The sequence below is a fragment of the Blastocystis sp. subtype 4 genome (genome assembly GCF_000743755.1).
Source record: "Blastocystis sp. subtype 4 strain WR1 chromosome Unknown seqid_0013, whole genome shotgun sequence".
Lineage (NCBI taxonomy): Eukaryota > Bigyra > Opalinata > Blastocystidae > Blastocystis > Blastocystis sp. subtype 4.
This window is the reverse complement of record NW_014569534.1, coordinates 63658-83860: the sequence shown is the minus strand read 5'-3', so window position 1 is coordinate 83860 and position 20203 is coordinate 63658. Positions and strand designations below refer to the sequence as shown.

The following is a 20203-nucleotide window of genomic DNA, read 5'->3' as shown; positions in this document are numbered from 1 at the left end:
AAACGTATACATCGCTATTCCTCATTCATTTTCACTCAGATCTACTGCAATAATCATTGCTGGAACTTGCAATTGCTCGTCGAATTGCATCCTCCTGCATATAGTCAGAAGGAATGGAAATAATCATTGGATCATCAATCGCCTTGCTCATGGGTTTGAATTGGAGGAGATATGGACTTTGAAACAAATGGGGAAATGTGGAAACTCTAATTCATTTTCGTATTCCTTGTGTTGTAGATAGTGAAGGAAAAGAATTGAGGAAGATTCTAGGAAAACCATAGAAAGTGATTTGATCATCATTGATTTCTAATGCTTTTGACTTTTGAAACATTTTAACATCGTCTTTAATTTATCGAAGATCAAGTTGGAACATTTTCTCTTCATTGTGAAATCATATCAATGAGTTCGGACTGTAAAGTTGAGGCAGAGAAGGCAATCGAACTTATTGATTGCATGAAAGATAATATATGTACAATTGCAAAGGATGGTGTATTGCCTTTCTTTGAAGCTTAATTGATCAGGAAAGCGATAAAGAGATCGACATAAAACGGATTCGAGAAACAAAGATGTTGTTATTGAAATTGAAGTCGACTTCACGATCTGTCTTTGCAGATATACAGAAGACAATGGATAAGGTTGAAGAAGAAATGGAAAAGGCTGATAAAGTACTGATTGATGTCCATCGGTTGGAATCGGAAATAAGTAGTCTCAAGGGAACGATTGCAAACTACACATCTTTTAGGTATAGTTGTGGACGATGATTGATTTATTAGTACTCCTCAATTCGACTCGATTAATCTTCCACCTACAAAACCTGAACATGCGGAGAAAACTCTTTTTGAACAGCGTTGTGAAGGATTACAAGAAGAGTTAAAAGAGCGAAAACGGTATTCTTCAAGAGTTAGTGATATTTAGATTAAAAGAAAAGCTGGATGAAGAAGGAAAAGTGAAAAAACAACGAATGTTGACAACGGTTCAATTGAAACATCATGTGCAGAATGTGGTAAGCAAGAAAATGGAAGAGGCAGAAGAAGTAGGCAAAACAAGTATAGTTGAACAGTAGGCCATTATGAAAGCAAGCGAGTCTTGTATGCAGATTGTTGAAAAAGAAGAAGAGGAGAGCGAAGAAGAGAGTATACAATCTGGTATAGAAACGACAGATCAGATGGAAACGACTCCAATGGAAGAAGAAGCTGAGTCACCTAGAGGATTGACATAATTGTTTTGTATCTTTGTTTCTTGATGACGGAAGAATCAATTCGGGAATTGTTCAATCAAACTGTGCCACAGTTCATTAAAACAAGTACTATTCATGATCTGTGCTCCACGCAAATCGGATCAGCAATTTGTCGAAAGGGATGGATTACAAATGATGATTCCATTATGGTAAGAACTATCATAGTCGTTTAGGGAAAGGACTTTGGTTGTGGGGTTGGATCGTTTTCAATGACCCTCTATGAACAAATCCGTTTTGCTTCATGCCTAGGAGTCGATTCTTCAGATAATATGATTGTATGGTTTGATAAGTTTGTACGACTTTTTGTATGATTTCATCGATATAGAAACATGACAAAGGTCTTGATAGTGTATTCCATTCTGAGTGTGCTTTTATTGATTCTCCAGATATGCTGGATGGAAAGAAATTTGATGTCATTATTTCTCTTAAAGCTTTTCATCATATTCCTGATCCTTTGCCGATGATCCAAATCCTCGTATGAGTAGATTTCTTCATGTGATTATAGAAATCGTATCTGAAGCCAAACGGACGTCTGATTATTGCCGACTTATATCTTGACGAGTTTTCATGTTACTGTTCTCTTAGGTGTAGTCATTCTCCTGTTTATCACCGTTCTATTAAAGAGCCACCTTGTTGTCATGGTTTCTCTTGTGATGAAATGACTGGTTTTCTTACTGATGCTGGTTTGCATGCTGAAGTGGATAAGGTCGATGTTGTCCATTATTTGTCATGCTTGGATCAGGAGGAAGCAAAACATCGGTACGAAGATCTCCACATTGTTCCATGTGATATTGTGCATACAAATCCAAAGGCCTTGCCGGCAATGTATAAAATTGGAGATACCTATTATGAACGTGATGTTTTCCCTTTCATTCTTGCTTGTGGTCGTATTTACTGGTGTTTATTACGAACAGAGAAATCACTACAATCCATTGAGACGGACTCATCCACTTTCGACGATTCACTAGTGAACTGCTTAAAACGTACGTCAAATTCATGGACTATTTCGATAAGAGCAACAACCTATTACTCATTCTCTCTAATATCCCTTACATCATTAAACACTTCCATGAGCTTCGAACACAAGAGATCTCCCTTATGATACTCTCGTTTTATTAGATAAGTCTCCAACAACCGTTTCACTACATCCATAGCTTCAGGAAGTCTAATTGAGGGATCCTTTGTTCTCACAACACTTTCCATCCATCGTTCAGATAATGAAATAGAACTTCCACATAGTCGCAAAGCACACAGTCTCCCTTCTCGTGTTTCTAACGATTCGTCACAGTTCAACCCTCTCTTCCAGGCATCCAAGGCTTTCGCTGAATCATTATGATTCTGATGGAAATCCGCCAATGCAAGCCACAATCGTGGTTTCTTCGGTCTATTGTTCATGATTTCCACTCTCACCTACTGAAGTGATACTGCTTTCATCAAATAATAATAGGCCATATCCGAATTGATTCCTTGCACATATGTCTGGGCCAATGCGAAAAATGCACGATAATCGCGACTGTTGATATGAGTTGCCATTTGATAAGCAGCAACTGCCTCTTTCTCCTTATGCAGTTCCAAATACTCATGTCCTAGTAAAAGCCATCCATCATAGTTATCAGGGATTCTCTTTACCGAGTCGGTAAATGCAACTAGAGCCTCTTCATGCTGACCTAACAAACTCCAATAGCTTCCCTGAAGTAGAGGAAGAGCAGGAGACAAAGGATGAACAGAACGAAGTAAAATGAAGAGATCCTTCATCCGATGCAATGAATAGAGAATGTTACAATAAAGAGTATAATACAATAGCATATCAGATGAGGAATGATGTCCTTCGTTGGTAATGGAGTGAATCATTGAGAGAGCGGTATTGTAATCTAGGTCCTAGGTAAAATAAGGAGTTACCATCGTGATTGTAGTAATATGTACAACCTTGAATTGCAAGGTGAAAGTTATGAGGAAAAATCGATTGAAGAGTATTAAAGAGATTGATCGGGACTTTGGACTACATAGTAGAGAGGAAACAGAAATACTGTTAAGAGCCGATTTGTTGTATACAATTGGAAGAAATACTTGAGAAAGAACTGACTATTAATGCCTTTGACTGTATCTTGGAAGGATTGAGTATCGAGAATCACAGACGATAACTCTACCCAACATGACCAAAAATACGGAAATCTAGTACTATCAAAGTGAATCAGAGAATACCTGTTGATGGATTCAATAAAAACACTGGTACTGCGTTTATCATTTGTTCTCACCCAGATGCGTCCAAGACAGTAAGAGCAAAATGCATCGATCGATTTGTCCGAGAGACGATTACATAGTTCCCTTTCATATCGATCAATGTCAACAACCTCATTCGAGTGTTGAATAGATTCTTTGACCCACACCTACTGGTGAGCGAGAATTTCAGTGCTAACATGATAAGCAGACTCAGCAGCCCAGAATAACTCTCGATTCGACAACTGTTGCAAATCTGTCCTTTCGAGGAACTGAAGAATCGCTTGATAGTCCTTTTGAAGATAGAAAACTCGAAGATACTCGAGTGAGGGGGACATTATTTCGTCATTGTTCTTATAGGAGTTGATAATATCGCAAGGCGTGAAAATTGCTTGCAGTCTCTTCTCATCAGCAGTCATTAGTAGATCATTTAGCCTATAGAGTCATCTAACAATTATAATAATACCAGATGACATCATCACACTGTCCATAAGCATCAAGTATCCTGATTGCAGTTCCCAGTTCTTCTCGAAAGGAACGAACCATAGAAATCAATAAGAATTACTACAGAATCCACACTATAAGAAGAATAGGATCTTATTGTAACACAATTTGATTGCGCAGATGGCACAGTGCATTGAAACGATCAGTGCCTTAAATCCTCAAGGGGTCCAAAAGACGAAAACACTCTTTTGGAACTCTACTTCGTTAACTCCATCATTTGAGAGTTGGTTTAAGAAGGCATCGCCTTCGTTCTTGTATTGCTCCTTTCTCGGTTTATGTAATCTGTAGATGTCACAGAGAACAAATTCGAATACTTAGTGTCTATAGCGTGTCTGTAGAAGTAGATCTCTTTGTGATCAAAACTGTGCAGAAGAGTATGAATCGATTTAGGTACAACTAGACATAAAGGAGTGTAATGAAGTAGATATGTGGCAATTGAACCAAACGACTCCAAACTATATGACGTTGATATGCTAAGCAGGTTTTAAATCTAGAGAATACTTTCAAATGCGAAAACATCTTCTCTTCAAAGCATTGAAGTGTCTCCTTATCCTCACTTTTTAACTTATGAAACTTTAGAAATGTTTGACCTTATATTTGTTTTCGGATTGCCTCTCAATCGAAGTGCTGCGGAAGTAGTCATTCGAAAGAGTAAATCCCTTCTTCGACATGGAGGGCAAGTATTATTGTTCCATAGTGTCCGAATTTTCCTTATCATTCATTGTAGGCTGATAATGACTTGGGAGAGTTGATTCGCTTGCTTCACTCAAACAGTGATGATTCTCCCTCTTCTGTACAAACACCCACTGTTCAGACAATTCCAAAGACTGAGGATAATCAGTGTTCTTGTGATGAAGAGATACAGATGGAGACTGCGAAAGAAACTCAGGAGGGAGATGATCCTCATTCATCTCCAAAGTTACGTGAAAGCCCTTCTGCGATTGATCTTGGTGACACCTTCCCTTGTGATGGTCATTTCATCGAAACTGTCCTTCATGATCTGAATGTAGGAGCATCCTCTTGAACTCATTTATAGATCACATATACTAAGAGCATGCTTCCTGTTCACATGGACATTAGCGAATGCATCAAGAAGTCACAGGAGGGAATCTACCTTTTGTCTGGTTTATTGAAGATAGACTTGCAGGGAGCAATGGAGCCGCTACTTAATAAGATCCTAGAATTCCTATTGGTCAAGTTATCTCCACAGACTTCTTATCTCCCTTATAACTTCACTGTTTTTATTCTCTTCTCTGATGTGATTGCTGAAGTTATGAAACGCCCAATTCGAAATGAACCAACACAATGGTTCCCAGAAGGAGAAAATGGTCCGTTTGTAAATGCAGGACTTGAACGATGGACTAAAAGTGTAATGGAATGGAGAGCTGAGGAGACTGACGAACCGTACTTGTTGAGATATTGCTAAGATGTAGGATCAGGAAGATAAAGGTGGAAAGTATCGATGACCTTGTGGACATCATTAGCAACAATTCCATTTCGTCTTGTTTACTCCCTGAACCTGTGAATCTTGATGAAGTATCTTTGTTTCTTTGGTTTGATCTTTAGCTTTTACCGTTGTGTTCTGAAGTATGGAAACTCTCATCAAACGACTGATTAGGATTGTTTGTTTGTAGCACTATTCGGTTCTTTTTTTGTCACATCTAAGATCCTCAAAATGTCGATAGTTATCATCTCTCTGAGTATCGTTATTTCTTTGTTCGTCATCGGACTTGTCGCTGCTGTTATTGCAAAGCAAGTAGCTGCTTCCTCCATTGATGTATGACTTCTCTCGTTGATCACGAGTATAGGATGAATTAGAAGAATACGAAGCTCTTTTGAGAGAGTAAAGACGATATAACGCATTCTTACAAATAGAAGGGAAAAGAGGGGAATAGGGATCAACACACCATCTGTAACTGAACCTTCAGCTCCTGTACCTATTATTAGCCAGGAAGAAGCTTCTGCAATAACTATTCCAATGGTCTGTGTTTCTAAGGACTGTAATGCATAGAAAATCGATGAAAATATTGATAAATCCTTCAGCGACGAAGAGCTTTTGAAGGATGTAGAGGATAGTGATGGTATAGCATAACTGCTTATGCTACTTTTATGATAATCGTGAATATGTAATTGGTTATTATCTTATGTTGTCTGTTTACAAGATCCAACTATTCTCACTTGTTTTTCTTGTTTTCATTGTTTCTGATAAGGAAGAAGTAAAGTTTCCACATTATTCGTAATAATAGTTAACCAGATAATCGTAGTACGTTAACAATCGATCCACTTTCTGCTTATTAGCTTCGTTAACATAGCCAAATAAGTATCTACGGAGTATGGAATCTATCGATGATGATGTTGCTGCCACTTTCACGGAAGATGGTAGGATTGAGATGGCTGACTTATCATGAAGGATTTAACATGACCATATTAGATGAATTCGCCGTTGATCTGTCTCTTTCGGATGTTGATCGTATTGAGCGATATATTTATTCAGATGTTGGTATCCAACGGTTTGATTGGTTCGATCTTCTTAATTCTAGTGTTGTACATGTTGGTCTCATCAAGTCACTAGTCGAAAGAAAGGAAATCGATACCATTCGAGATCGAATATTCCCACTCTTTGATGTGATTGCACAGGATAAGGAAGACGAGGTGATTATTGAGTTCTTGACCGTTGTTACTAGGATTGTGAAACTTTTTTCAGAGACTGATATGGACGAGACGTGTTCCGTTTGTGTTAATTTAGTGCCGTTGTTAATGTCTATTGCTATCAGTCATTCTGATTCTGTTTTGTTGTTGAGGGAGACTAACAAATAGAAAGATGTTATTGAAGTATTCACTAAGGAGTTCTGTACCTTAGTAACCTATCTTCCACAATCTCTGATAAATGATTTAATTTTGTCTCATGTCCTTGAAGTTTGGTCTCTCTTCTTTTTGAATTGTAGTTACTTCATTCCAGTAATGAGAATGTCCAAATTCTGGGTTGTAATCTGGTTCTTCAATTGTGTCCCCTCTTTTCTTCAGATGTTAATGCTCTTTATTTGCTCCCAGAAATGACAGTGTTAAAGTCTATCGGATCTCTGGAATTGCTCAAGGTTCTTCCTTCTACCATTGCTTCTTTCTCCAAGAACATTCCTCCTATTCATATGAACGGTCTTCTGAGTCTCTTCACAAGTTGTACTAGTCACAAACTATGGATCATACGAAAAGCAGCCGTTGAGGAGTTAAAGACTATTGCTCAGAACACAAATGACGAGAACAGTCAGAGTCGTGTCTTCCAACTTCTTCTAATCGCAATGGAGGATTCATCTAAATGGGTTCGACAAGCAGCGAAGTTGAATCTGGGTTATGTAATGGGTGTGTTGCCACGTTCTCTAGTATGTGTGGTTTCAGTGTTATCACTAGTTATCGGAATCTGCGATTCATCTGTATGCTTCACTTCCTGATGCTCTTGAAGAGACTGACGACTACGATATTAGCTATCAGTGTGCTTTCACATTTCCAGCTGTGCTTCGGGCCCTGGGAAACGATGGATGGAGTCAATTATGTGACTGTTATACTGAACTCATCACCATTCCTTCAATGTATGTGAAACAATCACTTGCAGCCTCTTTAGGTGAAGTCGCTTCGTTGATTGGTACAGATGCCACAGAGGAATATTTGGTACCCTTTGCCGAAAACCTCCTGGAAAGTGACACTGCAGAAATTGTAACTTCTGTAATGCAAGCAGTTCATTCTTTCTTCCCTGTACTCACAGAACCCAATCGACGTCGTCTGAGTGGAGTTACATTTCTGATTTGTTGTGAAAGCATAGGTCATTCTTCGTTTGGCGTTACGACTTCAAGCCAATACCTTTAATTGGCGTGTCCAGGTTGTGATCATGAAACAGCTTCCTGCTCTGGCTCAGGTTAGTTCACCTCAACTCTTTCAGGAGATCATTCTTCCCATCATGCATCTTGGTCTAACGGATCAGGCTCATGCCGTGAGGAAAACAACGTAGGAATGAAGAAAATAAGGTAATTGATAGAGCTGAACAGGTGAAAGAGGTGTTGGAACATGCAATCTCACTGAGTGACGAAGCTACGCATCAGATTATGAAGGAGATCATGGAACTCAAAGACATGTCTTATATGCACCGTGAAGTAGAACTTTTGACTGAGGTGAACTGTAGATGCTTGTGACTATTCTGAAGTCAATTCTTCCTATTGTGAAAACAAAACGAGAAGAGTTCATTGAAGTTTATGATATGTTGAAAGCGTTGAAGGCTGATCCTGTTAAGAATGTTCAAGAACAAGTGGTTAGGATTATTGAGTGTCTGAAGAACGATAAATCATTGTGGAAAGAGATCGATGGGGATGCACTCTTTATGTCGCTTTAGATTGTATTGTGTTTGTTGGTGAAAGGCACACAGATGCTTCGTACCTTCACGTGTAAGGTGCTTCCAGCGTCTTTGTTGGGTTTGAGTGCATTGGAAGGGATTTGTGGGTGAGTATCGTTTCGTAGTTTTTGAACAGTAGATATAAGGTACGAGAGTATATGTCATCAAACCGACCTCATGAACTGAGAAACCGGATTGATCCTCGCATCAAACCCTCAGGAAAGGAAAGTCCATTTCTGAAGTTCACTCGGTACTTTTTGTGAGGTGGTGTAATTTTTAGAGCATTGAATATTATTCTTATTCAATGGTCGATGCAGTATGTTGTTAATGTGATGAATACCACCAATCACTACAACATTCAAAGTTTGCTCAAGGCGATAGAACGTCCAAAAGGTGTTGGTTTGCTTACTGTATGTAATCATGTCTCTGTTCTTGATACTGCCAGTATTGTTCCAAGTATTATTCCTTTCAGTAGTATATGAACCCTTGATTCATTTGTAGAGTATTTGTTTGAACCTCGTAATTGTGGGTTTTGGAACTTGGGTGCTCAGGAAATCATGTTCAGCACTTTTCTTAAGTCTATGGCATCAAGCCTTGTGAAGATTATGCCAGTGGATCGGAATGGAGGTGTGGATCAGATTGCTCTCTCGAATTTCACCCAAAGAGCGAAGTATGGAGATTGGGTACATTTGTGTCCTGAGGGAAGAACGTATCAGGATCAACTCAAGAGTTGTCGGGATGCACAGGGCCGTCGTTTCCGTCCCAGTGGCCGAACGGCTCCTCCAGGCCGCGACTTGGGTCCTATGAAGTGGGGTGTTGGGAAGGTGGTTTATGACGCTATTATGGATGGGGCAGGGGAAGATTGCACTTGCACTTTCAAGGATGGAGTCAATAATGGGAGATTGATTGTACTTCCATACTATCACTTGAATATGGAAAAACTGATGCCTGAAGACGAAGATTTGCGTTTGGTACGGAGATTTCCAACTTCTGGGAATACGATTTATTGCATTGTACTATTTTCATTCTAGTTATGATTTTAGTATGGTGATCCCATCGACTTCTCTGATCTGCTTCCTTCCTATCATGATCGTCTTATTCATGCAACACCTAATGAGAAGACAAAAGCTCGGTATGAGCTATACAAGGCAATTACCGACCGTGTTGAAGAAGTAGTTCTCAACTGCTGTTGTGATATGTAGAATCTGGAGTCCCTCGAATACACTCTCAAGAAAATTCGGCAGAATAATATTTAGTGTCTTTTATTACTATCCTCATATTTGTTTGTTGATGTAAATCAATATTGTTATTTTCATTTCTTTAGGTCGGGAAAAGTCTCTTTTAAGATTACATTGACTTCGGATCCCAAGCTTCCTTATAAGGTGTATGCTTTTGCTTTTAGTTTCTTAGGAATTAGGATTAGCATCCCTGAATCCGCTCCCTTTCTTGCAGTTCTAAAGTTTGCTGCTCAACAAGTAGTGACTTGTGCTGTTCTTTTCATTGTAGTTTGGAGTTCAGGCTGCTACAAGTGCCATTATTACAAATGGTAGAGATGATTGTTCCTATTGATACTAGATGGTTCTGGGATCAATCCTCAACAAACTGCAGGAACGGTGTTCCTGAAATATGGATCAGAATTGAGGTTAATTCCGCGAGATCGGGTTGGTGGTATCTGTTATGTTTGTTACTGACTATTGAGTTACAAACACCATACAAACCATTTGATTCTATAGCCTTATTCAACCTCTGTTGTCCCTCCTCCTCTGCTTCTTTCCTTTCTTGAACCAATCGCTCTTCTCGTCGCTTCAGTTCCTCCTTTTTCAGTTTTACTGCTTCATTTCGTTTGTGTTCCCGTCTTTTTTTCTCCTTAGTAATCTGTTCTTCAAGATGTTTGATAGCATCTTTCACAGTCTGGACCTCTTCAACCTTCTTCTGAACTTGATCTCGCTCTTTCCGTTTTGCTAGTACTTCATTCTGAAGTCTTTGTAGATCATTGACCAAGCGTTCTTGACAAGCAAGTTCTTCATTTTCACTCTCGAGTTGTTTCAACTCCTGAGCATGTTGCTGACACTTTTCATCAAGACTTTTCTGTCGTTGTTCCACTTGGGAGCATACATTGGTCAGCTGTGTCTTTGTCTCTATGGCCTTGTTCATCCTCTCTTGTAAACTAGCTTTCTCATCATTTAAAGAGGATTGTCGTTCTGTTAATGATGTGATCTCATGTTGATATGATTCGATCTGTTGCTGCTCATCGGTGATTGATGCTTGGATTCTCTGTACTCTATATTATATGAAACCATAATAGCAACTCTGTTTCTAATGCAGTGATATGCTCTTTCAACGTCTTCAAGGTCAACAAGTGTCCTTTCTTCTGTTCTACTAATTGTTCTGTTTCTTTATGAGTTCCTTCCAGTTCCTTCTGCTGTTCACTCTTCTCCGTCTTTCGCTCTTGGAGAGCTGCCGTTACTTGCTCATGCAGTAGCTTTATTTGACAGTCCTCTTGATCTTTTCCCATTTGAAATTGCGTTCTTTCTTCACGGAGACCCTCAATTGACTGTTGGGTGGCTAGATATTGCTATGCTGAATGATTCTGAGTCATTCTTACATTATGAATAACAGTAAGCTCTTGATTGTAGTTCATATTTCTCGACTCTATCTGTTTCTGCTGTCGTTGAATATCCTTTGAACTCTTCTTCAGTGTTTCGAGTTGATTTTTCAGACTGTTATGCTTCTGCTCAAGGGAATCATATCCCGTTTGGATTTGTTGGACCTGGTTATGAAGAGTAGAAACCTTATTTTGAAGATCCTGTTTCTCTTTTAATACTACTCTTCATTTGACTTGTAATCACTACGATACGAAATCTCTTTCTCCAGATCCTGCAATGAAACGCACCAAGAGTTCCATTTATCCCCACATTGAGTGACACACTCTGCGATTGTATCTCGTTGCTGTTGTTCCAACTCCACTTGATGTGATATCTCATCCATTTGACTTGTAAGGATTGTAATGGTATCTTTTAGACCCTCACACTCCAACAGAAGACTATTTCGCTGATTCAGTACATGAGATAGATTTGTCATTAGGGAATTGTGTTCACAATTTAATTGCATATTCAGCAGCTGCTCATCTTGATAATCTGCGTCTGTTGTCTTCATTTCTTCAGTCATAGTTTGAAGTTTCTCTTCTTGTTTCGTCACTGTATCCTTGTTTACCATGTCATCTTGAAGAATGCGAACTGTGTGTGAATTGAGTTCAGGAAACGATACGAGAATACATTCGAATGTCCGTCAGCATTTCATCTGACATGGTTCCGTTCAAAGAAACAAAAGGAAATTAGAAAACCAAGATAAAAGGAGGGAAAGACCCGTTCAGCCAATCAAATCTCAAGTGACTCTTCTTTCTTTTTCATCATTTCTGTCATGTCTTTTGTCACCGAGTCAGATATTGCATCAATTTTCTTCTTCATCTTTTCAATATCGTCTTTCGATACTGTCTTGCTCTTCTCAATCAAGCGAATCTTGTCCATATACTTCTTCCGAACATTTCGCAATTTGCCTTTCTGCTGTTCACATTCAGTACCAACCTGTTTGATTAGTTTCTGACGTGTTTCCTTCGTTGTTCTATGAGTAACCAAACCAATATAAAACCAACTTAGGAACTTGAATGTGAACTGCATTCTTGTCCATCTGTGGATTCAAGTTGAGGTCACTCGATTTGAGAGCTTTCAGAAGGAAGGGTGCATTCTACAAAGTCAGTCATCCATTTTAATCACTACACTAGGATCAAAGGGAGTAATCAAGAAAGAAATCTGTGTCTTTGCTGTGATTTGCGCAATGGAATTCAGAGGAGCCGATTTTGTTCCGATATCGACCTTCATTTGTTCAATCATTCGGGGATCAAACCGAGATGCCTGAATTTTAGTATAGGAATTCGCCAAATAAGTAGAGATCTTCTGATCGTTAGGGAAATCATTCAATTCAATCATATATTGTTAGGATATCATCATATCTGCCTGAACTAATGTAAAATCGATGGTGGGAACGTTTTCCACTGGTACTGCCTTTTTATTCTTCTCTGTATCTATACATTGATATTCTCTACTATGAAGCTACTCTTTTTTCCAAAAAATCGCTTCGTTGGGGAAGTGATGCTCATCTTCACCGTTTGCACCACAGGAATTTGGAACTCTTGAATTAAACAACCGTAGAAACACATACTAGAAACACGCACAAACATTTAAAAGATGAGTACATGCTCTGTCTATCTTTTGGAGTCATCAAGTGATTTCATATAGTATTTATAGTTAATTTATAGGTCCAGAATCCGAACTTGTAGTGACGCATCTACTCCACCCAGCAACAGGTAGAAATACAATTCATATGTATCCGATAGGAAAAGAAGCTTGTTATATATTCGATAACGGTTCTTTTCTTGAGACTACAAGAATTGATGATGATCCCTCTAGTTGGTTTGTAAATGACCAGGTTATACAAGGTATTGTTTGGGACTCACTGTAATGCATAGATGGATCACTTTATCTAGCTTCACGAATTCACCCTCTTTTCCTATGTATTCCCTTTTTTGACAAGAGTGATTCAACAAAGTTGTAACTTCTTTATAGTTTTGAAGTAGATATCTCCCTTTAGGTGATGTGTTTCTTCCCTCTCTTGCACAAGATGCTTCTCTTTTACAACATAATGAGAATGTCCTAAATTCAATCGATAGAATATGTGATGTAAAGGAGAATAGTGGCAACAAGTATTATCGATTTGACGAAACAAAATGTATTGAATGGTTGAAAAGTCGTGTAGCAAAAGCAGAGCCTGGTATGTTTTTCTGGCACTCTCGATTCTAGTGATTCTGGACTCGTTGTTGAAGAAGTATCCAACTCACTCTCATACAGAAGTAGAGGCTCTATGTCATTTGGAAGCAGTTCGACTCATGGAAAGATACATCTCTCCTTCATTATTCAATGGTCTATTGAAAGCATTAAAGTAGATATAGTGAAATGAATATTATCCTAGTATTGTTCCAAAGAGTTTGGAAATAAAACCATTGTCTTGTTTAAAGGATGGATTAATCGATAGAGAGAAGAAGAAGTGGGGCCTCGAAGACGACATAGAAGAACCTCCTTTGGAGAAAAAAGGTAAACCCATACACTCAACAACTGCAGAGAAGGTTATACCAAAGAAGAGAACATCAGTAAAACGAACTGCCTCCCCATCAAATAGTATAACATCTTTCTTTCGTAAGAAATTGAATGTTTGCTATATACATCCAAACAAACAATCGTGCAGCTATGTTACTAATCTGATTAGAAAACAATCTCCTTTTCTATACCCTTAGCTTTTTCTTCCTGCTTTTGCTGTAATCTTTTATCAATTAGTTCTTCATCTGGTCTACAAATCATTATATCCTTCCAATACTACTGTGGAGCATTCTTAAAGAGTACTAATACAACCGTCATATTATCCTTGGAGTTACGTTCCAGACAGAGATCGAACAAATCAGATAGAGCCACTTCTACCGACACAGAAGACTTCTGCATGTCATTCAACACCTCTTCCACTCACCAACAAATCATGAAGAATAGTCACACATTCCTGAGGTTCAGGAATGGCATCCCAGATACCATCGCATGCAAACATCAGATACTCATCTTTTTCCGCACGATCAATCACCAGGATTTGAGGCTCAGGAGACACCATCTGCTTCTCAGGAGGAAGAGAGTCGTTGCATTTGAAGGGGAAATCACCAAGAGCACGAGACACAGCAAGATCGCCTCTAACACGACCTGCCATCACAGTTCCACCTGCTGCGTTGATGCGATCTCGTTCGGAAGGCTACGGATAATAGATTGATACAGAAATCACATTCACTGGCTTGTGATCTGTGCTTAAAGGAATTGCTCCTCCATCACGGGCCAAAACACAACGTGAATCTCCACAATTTGCTACAATAATATGGTCTGGAGTCACAAAAGCAGTAATAGCAGTGCTTCCACTGCGGTCATTCTCATTCTCGACCTGTTTTGTTCTTAATTCAGCATCCATCGCCAAAAACCCTTTTCGCATAATCGTTTTATAATCGTCAGGTGTTGTCTACACTTAATGTTCAAATCCAACTTTAACATCTTTTCCTTTATACTCCGGCTGTGAAAGGATATTAGGGAGTAAACGATTACGGCTACCGAATTACACGAAGAAAGAAAAGACAAACCAGTATTCTGAGGTATATGTCCCACCATGGCCATCAAAGACTCCAAAGAAGGCTGTTTGCTCGTTTCCTTCCAGACTTGTGTTGATTACATGCGTATCCTGAGCATCAAAACACCAGATACACGCAAACCTCCATCGTGATTCTCCACCCTTGCATTGAACAGCTGTATGCCCTCATGCCATTGGCCTCTTGCGAATCACAAGTCTTGTCAGTCAGTGGTTTGTCTAAGAATGCTCCCATTTCCTACATCCATAAAGTCAAATACTACTGTTCTTACAACGATGGGTGATTTGGTAATAACATCAATTGCGTCGCTTGAAAAATAGGGACTATTTCTGGAAATGAATTGAACTCGAATCATCTCCATTCTTCCTTCTTTATAGAAATACTACAAATCCCTCTTTCCCTATAACCATCATCGAATTGTTCAAATTTCCCCATTGCAAGGCTTTCGAATACAACCTTGTACCCGATAAGGACATTCCATTCTACGAACTTTCCTCCATCCAGAATCTTGAAAGTGGACAATTCACTTTTCTCATTCTCCAATGACGCATTATCTCCGTGAATCACTCTCTGTGGTCCTCCTCTCGCTTGCTGTCAACTTTATTTCCGAATGTACGGAGAGACCTCTTTCTCCTCAAGTATCTAGTTCTCGCCTATATTCTTGTGTACAACAAGCCTGAGTATAAGGAAGCGAAGAGAAACCTCACGAAGGTTAGTGAAGAGCGTAATGGGTCTTTTTCACTTACGAGTGTAGTGAAGAAGAAGAAAGACATGATTGTGTCAGCAAGCGAGGAGAAGAAACACAAGAAGCTGGTTCAGAAGCTGAAGGATGAGGAATCCGTGAGTTCATAGTTGTGATTGTTATTTTGTAGTCATTTAAACAGCAGATGACAGGAATGTCGTTTAGATCTACTATGATCCTGTCTATGACGATGATGATGTTGTTCGGAGTTTTCAGATCATAGTACATGTCTCTTTCTCGTCTAATCTCTAGTTATGATGGTGTGGTGGTTGCCAAACTTCCATTCACTCCTTTTGCTCTTATTCGCGGTATGCTTCATGGACGTCTTCGAGGAACTGATTACACAGACTGTGCTATGGTATGTCGATGAGCAAGTTTGCTTATCTGTAGTCTGGTCTTTACTTCCTCTGCAACATGGCTTTCCGTCAGACAGTCCATATATTTGTTTCTATTCATATGTAGATTAAGATGCTTTTAGGCACTCAGGCTCCTCGTGGTTCTCAGAACATCTTCCCCTCAATGGAAGAAATGGAAGAGAGAGTGAATAAGGTGTATAAATAATTAGTGGGATTGTGTTTCTAACAAATACGACCATATGTTACATCACTTCTTCAGCAGGGACAATCGAGTTTACGATATCCAAAACGTCCTCTGCAACACTTTCTAAAGTCCTATTCATCATCTTACTCCTCTTCAATTACACAGATGCATCAAGTGAACGAAAGATGTGAATACCTTGCTTTCTGGTTGCCTTTTTATTCCGATACAATGTTGTTACACTATCAAACTGTTCAAGAATATTTCCAAGCAGATCTATTGCTGGCTTTAGTTCCTTGCTGGCCTTCTGTGTCTCTACCGTAGTTGAGAGAATCACGACATAAATGCCTTTTGGACAGACCTTCATTTTCCATGATAGACATAAAGCGTTGATATCAGAGTCATGAACCTTGTACCCTGCTTTCACTAACTGCTTCTTGAAAAAGCCAATCACAGATGAAGCCCCAGATTCACATCCTTCGATAGGATGATTTAAAAGGCAAATAGAACGTACCACCTTTCCGATCTTCTTCTGACGATCATCACGGAACCACGTCGAATCACCAATTACAACCGGAGCACGAGCTGCCTTTTCTCCCACAACAACACCAGCAACGGAATCATTCTCAAACACAAGCTGTTTGGATAATCTGACTCTAAATAGCCCTCCTCATACTTACTGCTGCAACATAATATCACAATACTCTTTCTTTTCTTCCAAATGGTCTTTTAACAAACTGCATAATTGTTGCTTGCCCATACGAGGATATACAAATGGGCTTCCTTTTTCTGAAACAGTTTTCATATATCTACAAATTGAAGAAAATAACAGAAAGATACTGTCGAATACGAGAGCATGTTTCCTTTGGAGATTCCTCGAGATACTCGTCATTACCATACAGGGCCATTCCATGACCCAAAAATCCTCGAGATCCCTCACTAATCCCATACTTTTCATATATATCCTCCATAGAAACCGTCGACGATTGAGAAAGAGAAGAAGAGGAATGGATCAATACCGAGTCTGAAGAGGAACGAGAGTGTTTAGATTTGTCCTCAATTGCTTGAAGCAGTGCTTTACAATGCATACGTTGAATCATACTCAACAAATTTGACCGATTCGCATCTTCGGGAGAGGAAGGAAGTTTATATACTCTTTTATTCCTTCCACTATATGCCATATGCATGTTAATTGTCTCTAATGACAGTTTATCATCAAGCCCGATCTCGTGAAACAGATTCATCATCTTTCCATAAGAGAGAATCACTTTTGGGATAAGGTCAATGTGGTAGTCCTTGTTACTACCAAGGGATTCAAAATCTTCTTCAGTCGGCTCTTCTTCTCGATATCTTCTAAATAACTTCTACAGATGATTCTATTCTTAAAATGGCAAACTAGCAAATCAAAGGATGTGTTGTCCCAATTGAACGACTGTTTCTTGGAAATAATCAGTACCTACAATTGGTATAGTTCAGATTATCCAAACTTTCTTCTTGGCCTTGATCAATAGGCTCGCAACTAGGCATTCCCGAAAACCCAAGCCAAATATGATAGCATCATATTCTCCCCTCCCCAGCAGTGGATACTGATTTCCACCCAGTTGGATATTCGCCGTATCACTCATGAAATGGTCTTTTGGCTCCGTTGCGACATTTTGCGGTTGGGATCCCAATCGAATAATGAGTGACTCTTAAATAGAGTATGCCGAAACAGAAAACAAAAGAACTCGTTGCTGAACTGGTAAACGAAAAGGAAGAGGTACCTATTTGAACTCTTGTAGGAATGATCCATAGAGTGAGAGCCAAAATTCATCAGAAGAAGATTCTGAAAACACGGAGGAGAAGTTGAACGAACGAATGGAGACAGTGAATAATGAGCTCGCTGAACTCGATGACGCGGCCAAGAGACGTATTCGTAATCTAGAGTTTGCTGCCGAGCGCTATTTGTGGTATCCAGATATGAATTCAACTGAGAAAGTTCGAGTTGGAAATGATTTGGTAATTAACACATTTAGTGTCGTTGCTGTATCAAGAAACAATTCAATTCTATGCAAGATGCGATCGAACATCTAAAAACGCGTGACCATAAGCATATGTGAGTTCCTGGAGTGACTGTAACCATTAGGATGCGGCGTTACGTTATTGAGAACTGTAAGGATCCCAAACGTACTGAAGAAATGAAGAGGAAGTGTAATGAACGAAAACAGCAATGGTAAATGTGAACTCCAACAATGATACAAAGGAAAGCAAGGAGAGCGGCAAGGAGGAAGGAAAAGAAGATGGAGATTCTTGTTGAACATTTGATTTGTTAGTGAGATGTAGAAGAATTTGAGTGAAGAAGAGATTCAAAGGAGAAAACAAAAGTTCCAAGAGAAGAAGGCTCGTCGTCTTGCCAGGAAAGCTGCTGAAAAGAAGGAGGAATAACCTTGTTGTCTTTTATGAATTCTATTTGTTGGAGTCACGATTACTCATCTCATTCTGATTTCTCAGTTTACTTGGAGTGTACCCGAAACTAGTGTACTGGGATGGAAAAGCAGCTCTTTTCATTTGTTGTGGTACTCTTGGCATTCGCGGCGAATTTTCTGGTTATTGTTTTTTCTGTCCAAATTTGTTTTCATTATTACCCCTAGAAATCATTTTCAAAGCCAACGCGTCAAGTGGATTGCCGATTGTCCGATGACCAATCGGATTCATTTCTGGTTTCTGTGGGTTGGTAGGATAAAGATTAGAAATATGACAAAATTGAATCACTGGAACTTGCCTTGAGGGAACGTGAGGCTGAAGTAGATATTCCTATCTTCATTGATGTGAATAGATCATCGATTTAAAAGAACAGATATCTGGTCTAGTAGAAGTGGTATCTGAGTATGATATAGCAAAATCGCATTTCTAAACTAAACCGTCTTCAACAAAAGACAGAGAAGATTTTGTCATCAGTAAAAAATGAATTGAGTATCTGTCTGACGAGTCAAACGGAGGTAACCTTGAATTATCGAACTTACTTACAGTGCATACCTAATGATGTGTCTGACGTTGTTGTTATTCCAAATCAAGTCAGTGGACGCCGACGGATGGCCACTCCAGACTATGATAGATTGACTCTTCATCCAGTAAAAGCTATTATTGTTTCTCATTCAAAGAGTGATTATGACTGGAAAAGAAGTCAACAGTATTTTGAAGAGAGTGTGCATAAACGTCGTCCAGAGAAGGTGAGTATGAATGTTGAAGTAACAATCTTCATCATATGTGGAAACTGCTCCATGACTACGAAGTATCCTTCAGAATCTATCGATATGTAAGTGTTGTTTCTTCCTCTTATTGATAGTCTGAATAAGTGGTACCCATTAGTAAAGATCTACCTTTCGGATGTATTGGTATATTGATCTCTGAATGATAGCCTAATGATCTTACTGCTGCTCAACAGATACACACGAAGCTTCAAAGTATTACTACAAAATATGTTCTCTTTATTGACTCATCTGTTGAGTTCACTCATAACTCTAATCTTCATCGAATGCTTGCATTACTGGAGAGTAATCTCTTATCTGTTGTCTCTCCTATGACTGAAGATGCCAATACACAAGAACTCCACAGTAACTGTTATGATGTACGTATCTTATTCTTCTGTCATGTAGTATCATTATCATGATCATGAATTATCGATTCGCAAAGGATATGGAGAGACTCTCTTAGGAAATGCTGTTCGTTGTGAACGAGGAGGTGTGTATTTTATGGGAACAGCTGATACAATCCGTCAAATGTTCCCAAACCAACCTTTGCCACTAACCTTATTGATTGAGTGTACAATCAGTCAATAGTCTTCATCAATAGCATTTTACTTAGAACTCAAAGCATTCAATTACAAAGTTGGATTTGCTCCAATTAGTATCTTCCGTAGTAATATGATTGCTTTTTATCATGGGTCTGATGATGATATTCAGTCATGTAATGTTTTTACACAATCTATTGATTCACTGGATGAAACTAGTAAACAGTCCTTCTCATTTTTCTTCATAATATCTAGATCCTTCGCTAGTAAGTATCATATTAGTAAAATAATCTATCCTGATGGACAGACTGTTTATTTACCTGAACCATTCTATGATTTGAGTGATGTGGAGAATGTGTATCGGTCATCAAGTTGGTATCGTCAGCAACGAACCATGCTTCATCTTACATCTGAATTACTTCACAATGCATCCATTCCACTACTTCTCTCAAATGGTTGGGTAGAATATCCTTCTTCATTTGTAGAGGATTTGGCTGCAGCTGTTTTCCTAGGAGTTCCATTCCCCTGGACTGACACGATTCAAGGATATATCCTTCATCACTATGTTTCTCTGATTCCTTGATTCTACTTGC

At 39.0% G+C, this 20203-nt stretch overlaps 14 protein-coding genes across 14 annotated transcripts; 8 read left to right on the top strand and 6 right to left on the bottom strand.

Annotated features, from left to right (window-relative positions):
* Window positions 1–399: 399 nt before the first annotated feature.
* Window positions 400–1219, top strand: JH06_0652 (hypothetical protein; the record flags this gene model as incomplete). The annotated part of the gene is made up of 5 exons (XM_014674256.1): window positions 400–489; window positions 522–742; window positions 774–887; window positions 916–1033; window positions 1064–1219. The coding sequence occupies 5 exons, from the start codon at window positions 400–402 to the stop codon at window positions 1217–1219; spliced, it is 699 nt and encodes a 232-aa protein (XP_014529742.1).
* A 23-nt stretch (window positions 1220–1242) lies between these two features.
* JH06_0651 (S-adenosyl-methionine-dependent methyltransferase) lies at window positions 1243–2173 on the top strand (the record flags this gene model as incomplete). Its single annotated transcript, XM_014674255.1, has 6 exons — window positions 1243–1386; window positions 1411–1530; window positions 1563–1712; window positions 1743–1798; window positions 1829–2124; window positions 2154–2173. The coding sequence occupies 6 exons, from the start codon at window positions 1243–1245 to the stop codon at window positions 2171–2173; spliced, it is 786 nt and encodes a 261-aa protein (XP_014529741.1).
* Window positions 2174–2263: 90 nt separating this feature from the next.
* Window positions 2264–4000, bottom strand: JH06_0650 (hypothetical protein; the record flags this gene model as incomplete). The annotated part of the gene is made up of 7 exons (XM_014674254.1): window positions 2264–2621; window positions 2652–3108; window positions 3137–3236; window positions 3265–3409; window positions 3440–3624; window positions 3655–3889; window positions 3921–4000. The coding sequence occupies 7 exons, from the start codon at window positions 3998–4000 to the stop codon at window positions 2264–2266; spliced, it is 1560 nt and encodes a 519-aa protein (XP_014529740.1).
* An 823-nt stretch (window positions 4001–4823) lies between these two features.
* On the top strand, window positions 4824–5576 carry JH06_0649 (hypothetical protein; the record flags this gene model as incomplete). The annotated part of the gene is made up of 4 exons (XM_014674253.1): window positions 4824–4964; window positions 4995–5362; window positions 5392–5502; window positions 5525–5576. The coding sequence occupies 4 exons, from the start codon at window positions 4824–4826 to the stop codon at window positions 5574–5576; spliced, it is 672 nt and encodes a 223-aa protein (XP_014529739.1).
* Window positions 5577–6376: 800 nt separating this feature from the next.
* On the top strand, window positions 6377–9886 carry JH06_0648 (serine/threonine-protein phosphatase; the record flags this gene model as incomplete). The annotated part of the gene is made up of 14 exons (XM_014674252.1): window positions 6377–6468; window positions 6499–6688; window positions 6776–6874; window positions 6904–7335; window positions 7364–7741; window positions 7773–7954; window positions 7986–8100; window positions 8130–8326; window positions 8362–8388; window positions 8476–8586; window positions 8617–8807; window positions 8838–9349; window positions 9380–9497; window positions 9672–9886. 14 exons carry the CDS (start codon window positions 6377–6379, stop codon window positions 9884–9886), a joined length of 2859 nt encoding a protein of 952 aa, XP_014529738.1.
* Window positions 9887–9923: 37 nt separating this feature from the next.
* Window positions 9924–11552, bottom strand: JH06_0647 (hypothetical protein; the record flags this gene model as incomplete). Its single annotated transcript, XM_014674251.1, has 4 exons — window positions 9924–10617; window positions 10646–10911; window positions 10942–11159; window positions 11189–11552. The coding sequence occupies 4 exons, from the start codon at window positions 11550–11552 to the stop codon at window positions 9924–9926; spliced, it is 1542 nt and encodes a 513-aa protein (XP_014529737.1).
* A 161-nt stretch (window positions 11553–11713) lies between these two features.
* JH06_0646 (ribosome recycling factor) lies at window positions 11714–12322 on the bottom strand (the record flags this gene model as incomplete). The annotated part of the gene is made up of 3 exons (XM_014674250.1): window positions 11714–11957; window positions 11989–12080; window positions 12113–12322. The coding sequence occupies 3 exons, from the start codon at window positions 12320–12322 to the stop codon at window positions 11714–11716; spliced, it is 546 nt and encodes a 181-aa protein (XP_014529736.1).
* Window positions 12323–12813: 491 nt separating this feature from the next.
* Window positions 12814–13335, top strand: JH06_0645 (hypothetical protein; the record flags this gene model as incomplete). The annotated part of the gene is made up of 4 exons (XM_014674249.1): window positions 12814–12850; window positions 12880–12943; window positions 12970–13163; window positions 13193–13335. The coding sequence occupies 4 exons, from the start codon at window positions 12814–12816 to the stop codon at window positions 13333–13335; spliced, it is 438 nt and encodes a 145-aa protein (XP_014529735.1).
* A 316-nt stretch (window positions 13336–13651) lies between these two features.
* JH06_0644 (protein phosphatase 1B) lies at window positions 13652–15038 on the bottom strand (the record flags this gene model as incomplete). Its single annotated transcript, XM_014674248.1, has 9 exons — window positions 13652–13736; window positions 13767–13879; window positions 13911–14180; window positions 14211–14438; window positions 14469–14523; window positions 14557–14654; window positions 14686–14799; window positions 14834–14944; window positions 14970–15038. 9 exons carry the CDS (start codon window positions 15036–15038, stop codon window positions 13652–13654), a joined length of 1143 nt encoding a protein of 380 aa, XP_014529734.1.
* Window positions 15039–15104: 66 nt separating this feature from the next.
* Window positions 15105–15865, top strand: JH06_0643 (transmembrane and coiled-coil domain-containing protein; the record flags this gene model as incomplete). Its single annotated transcript, XM_014674247.1, has 7 exons — window positions 15105–15174; window positions 15209–15286; window positions 15317–15402; window positions 15435–15526; window positions 15557–15662; window positions 15695–15736; window positions 15767–15865. The coding sequence occupies 7 exons, from the start codon at window positions 15105–15107 to the stop codon at window positions 15863–15865; spliced, it is 573 nt and encodes a 190-aa protein (XP_014529733.1).
* A 37-nt stretch (window positions 15866–15902) lies between these two features.
* On the bottom strand, window positions 15903–16812 carry JH06_0642 (GDP dissociation inhibitor GDI1; the record flags this gene model as incomplete). The annotated part of the gene is made up of 4 exons (XM_014674246.1): window positions 15903–15975; window positions 16006–16491; window positions 16522–16578; window positions 16655–16812. 4 exons carry the CDS (start codon window positions 16810–16812, stop codon window positions 15903–15905), a joined length of 774 nt encoding a protein of 257 aa, XP_014529732.1.
* A 293-nt stretch (window positions 16813–17105) lies between these two features.
* JH06_0641 (hypothetical protein) lies at window positions 17106–17466 on the bottom strand (the record flags this gene model as incomplete). The annotated part of the gene is made up of 3 exons (XM_014674245.1): window positions 17106–17205; window positions 17239–17297; window positions 17329–17466. The coding sequence occupies 3 exons, from the start codon at window positions 17464–17466 to the stop codon at window positions 17106–17108; spliced, it is 297 nt and encodes a 98-aa protein (XP_014529731.1).
* A 77-nt stretch (window positions 17467–17543) lies between these two features.
* Window positions 17544–18265, top strand: JH06_0640 (hypothetical protein; the record flags this gene model as incomplete). The annotated part of the gene is made up of 6 exons (XM_014674244.1): window positions 17544–17600; window positions 17636–17824; window positions 17857–17936; window positions 17967–18053; window positions 18084–18132; window positions 18164–18265. 6 exons carry the CDS (start codon window positions 17544–17546, stop codon window positions 18263–18265), a joined length of 564 nt encoding a protein of 187 aa, XP_014529730.1.
* A 252-nt stretch (window positions 18266–18517) lies between these two features.
* Window positions 18518–20193, top strand: JH06_0639 (hypothetical protein; the record flags this gene model as incomplete). Its single annotated transcript, XM_014674243.1, has 8 exons — window positions 18518–18550; window positions 18571–18648; window positions 18718–19136; window positions 19167–19215; window positions 19239–19448; window positions 19477–19642; window positions 19673–19835; window positions 19866–20193. The coding sequence occupies 8 exons, from the start codon at window positions 18518–18520 to the stop codon at window positions 20191–20193; spliced, it is 1446 nt and encodes a 481-aa protein (XP_014529729.1).
* Between the last annotated feature and the right edge of the window lie 10 nt (window positions 20194–20203).